Source organism: Salmo salar, chromosome 14, assembly GCF_965601325.2.
Source record: "Salmo salar chromosome 14, fSalSal1, whole genome shotgun sequence".
NCBI classification, from domain to species: Eukaryota; Metazoa; Chordata; class Actinopteri; order Salmoniformes; family Salmonidae; genus Salmo; species Salmo salar.
Window position 1 is genome coordinate 79,028,923 of NC_138304.1, and position 6,078 is coordinate 79,035,000.

The window sequence follows — 6,078 nt, forward strand, 5'->3', positions numbered from 1 at the left end:
AAAATGCGAAATGTGTTGTTAGAGAGTGACTAAGCTGTTCGATGTATACACTTTGTCAAATTCGATGAATAAACTTTGTACATTGAATAAAGGAATGTTTCCTCAATATTTCCTTATTATTTACAGCCAGAGCGATGCAATTATCAAATGAATTTCTAAGAGTTAATGTGGAAGACTTTCTATGATATTAGCCTTTGTTTCTGTCTGCACAAACGGGCTTTTTCTCCCTGTGTAAAATAGAACATCAAACCAGTAACTTAGAAATGACTTACATAGTACTGCACAATCCAGAGCAATATTAGAATTTAAGGAGCCAATACTCCTCAATACCTTTGTCTCGAAATGTGCAATGCATCCGAGTTTTCAGCGATGGTTATAAGCTTTCATCTCTTTACACCCTAGCACAGAGGGTAGACAGGCAAGAATAAGCTAGCATTAGGACAGTGCAGAGGTTGGACAGGGGACTGACTGTAAGCTACTTTTTGACATTATGCTGATTCTGTACTGATGCTGAGCCGTGCTATGGAGAGTACAAGGGTAAGCTAGCATCAGGATGGTAAGGTCGGACAGGGGAGTACATGCTGTCATTTTTTACATTGTGCTTGTAGTTGTACCAGCGCTGTTCTGTGCTGTGGGGAGTGGAGGGATGATCGCCCCTCAGTTGTTCACTTCACTCACTGACAAGCAGCAGCTCTGTTGGAAGGAGGCTTGTTGCTGGGAAACCTCCAAGACCAAGCATCCCTACAATAGACCTGGGGCTAGTGGGATGGATCCCTCTCCTATCCACAGCTACACGGTTGTCAGAACTCTTCAGCCTCTCAAGCACACTGCCAGACAAACCTGTCTCTCTACAGCCTAATCTCCTCTCCTGATCCCGTTTGTCTACTGGGGGTTGGTGGGGTCCCTCTCCCTATCCTTCCCACCCACATCCACAGGGTTGTAAGACAGGCCTCCCCAGCCTCCGCATCCTCTCCAGTACACAGCCAGAGCCGGAGCTACATTTCAGAACAGGATTCAACCTGTCTCGCTGAAGTTCAGCATTATAGCGAGGTTGAAATGTAAAGGTAAGTTAACCCACTGGGCAGACGTAATTTCAACATTTTCCATGTCGATTCAACGTCATCACATTGAATGTTGTCGTTGAAATGACGTGGAAACAATGTTCCCGCATTAGTGGAGACTGCGTTCATGGTAAAACGCTGCATATGTCGGCTCAAGCAGAAATTACCTTTACATTTTGATCGCGCTTCAGCGATACCGATTGCATCTCTCCCCCTCATCTCCTATTGGTTCACTGCGTCTGTGCTCTGCCTATGATAAGGCAGTAGCCGTAGGCTAAAGGAGGCAGACCTGTGATGAGTAGCTACAGCCACGAAATGCCATTTTGATCTGATGGCGAGTTATGTCTACCTCACATTGTTTTTCCAGGCCTGCAATGGAATCATTAACCTCACAATGCTCCCCACCTTTAGAATAGTAGTGTACAGCTACTCATATGAAACGGCCCACATTCTCTGTGTTATCTTAGAAAATTCCCGGCCCTATTTCCTGGCATCTGTATTGATGCGTCAGCAGGTCCTATCTCACCTCGTTTTGCCATGCCCTAGTCTCATTGCTGTTAAGGGACAGACACACATTAGGAAACCACTGTGACTGGTGCTGTGGCACCTGGTTGTCAGGAACAAGATCAATGCATTGAGAGATAAAAGATCTGGGTTGTTCCCAGTGAAGAGTCTGTATGTGTGTTCCTAAAGGAACCAGTAGTACCTGGTCCACCCCGCCTGGTCTCCTCAGTCTCCCCTCATCCAGGAAGTGTTCCATTCTGCTTTACAGGAAACAGTAACATGCTTCACTTACCTGACATAATGGGGTTTTATTCAAGGTGGAGGAGGAGAACTCTGCCCAAGGCTCCCCCATTTCTTATGATAACACTTTGTTTTGTAAAGGACTTACCTGCTAATGTGTGTGTGTACACTTAACATTCACTCTCCATTCATCAAACCTACACTGAACGTAAAAAACATTAAGGACACCTGTTCTTTCCATGACATAGACGGACCAGGTGAAAGCTTTAATCCCTTATTGATGTCACCTGTTAAATCCACTTCAATCAGTGTAGATGAAGGGGAGGAGACAGGTTAAAGAAGGATTTTGAAGCCTTGAGACAATTGCGACATGGATAGTGAATGAGTGCCATTCAGAGGGTGAATGGGCAAGACAAAATATTTAAGTGCCTTTGAACGGGGTATGGTATTAGGTGCCAGGCGCACCAGTTTGCGTCAAGAACTGCAACGTTGCTGGGTTTTTCATACTCAACAGTTTCCCGTGTGTATCAAGAATGGTCCACCACCCAAAGGACATCCAGCCAAATTGACACAACTGTGGGAAACATTGGAGTCAGCATGGGCCAGCATCCCTGTGGAACGCTTTGACACCTTGTAGAGTCCATGCCCCGGCGAACTGAGGCTGTTCTGAAGAAAAAAAAGGGGTGCAGCTCAATATCAGGAAGGTGTTCTTATTGTTTTGTCCACTCAGTGTATATTATGCATGGGCAACGACACTCTATTATCTCTCCTTAATTTACCAGTGGTAATTCTGGAGCGCTGATGCGCATCGCATATCTTTATGGGCTTCTGTCTGTGGCTGTGTGAACGAAAGGGATAAGCTCGTGTCAATTTGCCAGGCAGAGGGACGAGCAAATGTCCAAAATAGGACAGAAGAACGAGTCCAACTCTTTGCTCCAATATATCAAATATATGCAAACACCCTTTCAGAAGTTGGCTCAACTCAATATTTATTTACATGTATTGTAGGATTTTATGGACATACAGAGGCCCACATATACAAGCTCAGCAGTAAAAATCCATGTTTACAGTCACGCAGAGAGAGAGACAACAGCGAATCAAGCTAATTGCTAAAGCAGAAAGCATAAATCAATAGAGGTGATTGTGGATTCATGTGGTAGAGTTATACACTGTGCTTCTCAAAATATATTATATCATTTACAGACAGAATCATATACCCAGGAGGATGCTGCTTGATAACCATGTTCACATGAGAGTATCTCTACTCTGCTGCTCAGATTGTTGAGAGGGAAGGATTGGACACACAATAACAGAGAACTTGACACCCTTTTCCATTTGGCAGTGGTGTAAAGTACTTAAGTAAAAATACTTTAAAGTACTACTTAAGTTGTTTTTGGGGTCTCTGTACTTTATTTATATTTTCGACAACTTTTATTTTTACTTGACTACATTGAAAAATAAAATAATGTCATTTTTACTCCATACATTTTCTCTGACACCTTAAAAGTACTGGTTACGTTTTGAATGCTTAGCAGGACAGAAAAATGGTCTAATTCACGCACTTATCAAGAGAACATCCCTGGTCTTCCCTACTGCCACTAATCTGGAGGACTCACTAAACACAAATGCTTTGTTTGTAAATTATGTCTGAGTGTTGGAGTGTGACCCTGGCTATCCGTAAATTTAAAAAACAAGAAAATGGTGCCGCCTGGTTTGCGTAATACAGAGATTTTTAAATGATTTATACTTTCAATACTTAAGTATATTTTAGCAATCACATTTACTTTTAATTCTTAAGTATATTTAAGACCAAATACTTTCAGACTTTTACTCAAGTAGTATTTTATAGGGTGACATTCACTTTCACTTGAGTCATTTTCTATTTAGGGATCTTTACTTCTACTACAGTATGACATGTGGGTACTTCTCCACCACTGCCGTTTGGAGCCCATCAGGATGGTATGACGTGCTGCTACATCCCTGGTAAGTTGAGTGAAAAGCAGGAAAGAGGTGACCTTATGACCTTTTCACAAAACCTCCATCGTGGCTGATACATTTCGATGACTGATTTCACGGTGCTGAAATTCCTAAAATGATTCAAAAGGTGATTTCCATATCCAGTAAGACCTACTGTATCCTTCATGCTTTAACATAGAGTGCACACAAATACCTCAAACCGAGTTATTGCAAATTATTGAGTGACATCAGCTAACCGCTAGAATATTTAGTCCGTTGTGTCCTTGTCCCACTGTACTCTCCTCGGGTGCTCCATCCATCCATCCATCCATCTACCCATCCATCCATCCATCTACCCATCCATCCATCCCTTCAGTGATGTTCAAAAGTGGGCGAACCTATATTTTCAGAGGAGAATGATGCAAGAAATCGAGAAAAATACATTTGATATTCATGTATAGAGTGCCAGGCTCTATGCCCCAGCCTCGATAGGCGCCTCCAGGGCTTTGATGTGTACGCTGGGCAGGCCGAACCAGGATGGGGGCAGTTCCTTGCCCTGGCCAGAACTGTCGTCCTGGAACTTGATGTTGAGGTAGAAGTCTCCAGTGTAGAGGAACAGGAGGGCTCCCATACACACAAAGTTCTCTGTGGGGTTCACCTGGGAAAATAACACACAGAGACATTATTTAGAGTGCCTATGGATAGCTAACTAATCTGAGAATAGTTTCACCACCAATCACACGTAGTTCTGGACACACACACACACACACACACACACACACACACACACACACACACACACACACACACACACACACACACACACACACACACACACACACACACACACACACACACACACACACACACACACACACACACACACACACACACACACACACACACACACACACACACACACACACCACACACCGTGTCTATGTAGAAGGTGTTAGATCCTATGAAGGTGACTGCGTCCTGCAGGTCATAGTTCTGAACTCCGTTCTGGTAGTCCTGGAAGGGAACTACAGTCAGGGCGAACGGTCCGACCGCATTCTTACTCCGATTGGTCAGTTTCACCTCCAATGGCACAGCATCGCCCACCTTACAGTCAGCGATGATGTCACAGTCACACGGTTTCCCATTCACCACCACGTCTAGAGAGGAGGAACACAGAGAGAGAGAGACAGAGAGAGAGAGAGGGAGAGTCAGAGAGAGAGAGAGACAGAGAGCGAGAGAGAGACAGAGAGAGAGAGAGTCAGAGAGAGAGAGAGACAGAGAGAGAGAGCGAGTCAAAAGAGAGAGAGCGAGTCAGAGAGAGAGAATCAGAGAGAGAGAATCAGAGAGAGAGAGAGACAGAGAGAGAGAGAGAACGAGAGAGAGAGAGAGAGAGAGAGAGAGAGAGAGAGAGAGAGAAAGAGAGAGTCAGAGAGAGAGAGAGAGAGAGAGAGAGAGAGAGAGAGAGAGAGAGAAAGAGAGAGTCAGAGAGAGAGAGAGAGTCAGAGAGAGAGAGAGAGAGAGAGACAGAGAGAGACAGAGAGAGAGACAGAGAGAGAGAGTTAGAGAGAGAGACAGACAGAGAGAGACAGACAGACAGAGAGACAGACAGACAGACAGACAGAGAGAGACAGACAGAGAGAGAGAGACAGAGAGAGAGACAGAGAGAGAGAGAGACAGAGACAGAGAGAGAGAGTCAGCGAGAGAGAGAGAGAGAGACAGAGAGAGAGAGAGTCAGAGAGAGAGAGAGTCAGAGAGAGAGAGAGAGACAGAGAGAGACAGAGAGAGAGAGTCAGAGAAAGAGAGACAGATAGAGAGACAGAGAGAGAGAGACAGAGAGAGACAGAGAGAGACAGAGAGAGAGAGTAACCTGGGGAAGGTTTTCTGTAGTATCATCAATGTAAGAGTTCTAAACTTCCTTAATAAGCACAATGTCTTGAGAAAAAGCCAAATTGGATTTATACCAAAACATCGCACAACTGATCATATTTACACCCTACACACCCTGATAGATAAACATGTCCACCAAAATAATACCAAAATATACGCTTGCTTTATCGACTTCCAAAAAGCATTTGATTCTATTTGGCATACAGGACTGTTCTACAAAGTTATTGAAAGTGGTGTAGGGGGTAAAACATATGACATAATTAAATCAATGTATACTGGCAATACGTGCAGCATTAAAATTGGTAAGAAAAGAACAGAATTCTTTAACCAGGGGCAGGGCCGTCGTCAGGGTTGCAATCTGAGCCCTGCACTCTTCAATATTTACATTAACGAATTGGCCACAATTCTAGAAAAATCCTCAGCCCCTGGT

At 44.0% G+C, this 6,078-nt stretch overlaps 1 protein-coding gene across 2 annotated transcripts in view; it reads right to left on the reverse strand.

Moving 5' to 3' along the window:
* Positions 1-2,777: 2,777 nt before the first annotated feature.
* LOC106570238 (trafficking protein particle complex subunit 9) overlaps positions 2,778-6,078 on the reverse strand; it is a 398,200-nt gene continuing 394,899 nt past the window's right edge. For both annotated transcript variants that reach the window (XM_045694753.2, XM_045694752.2), the window contains 2 exons: positions 4,695-4,918; positions 2,778-4,419 (listed from right to left, as the gene is read on the reverse strand). In XM_045694753.2, the coding sequence (XP_045550709.1) occupies positions 4,234-4,419; positions 4,695-4,918 (410 nt within the window). In that variant the 3' untranslated portion in view covers positions 2,778-4,233. The remainder of the gene's footprint in view (positions 4,420-4,694; positions 4,919-6,078) is intronic.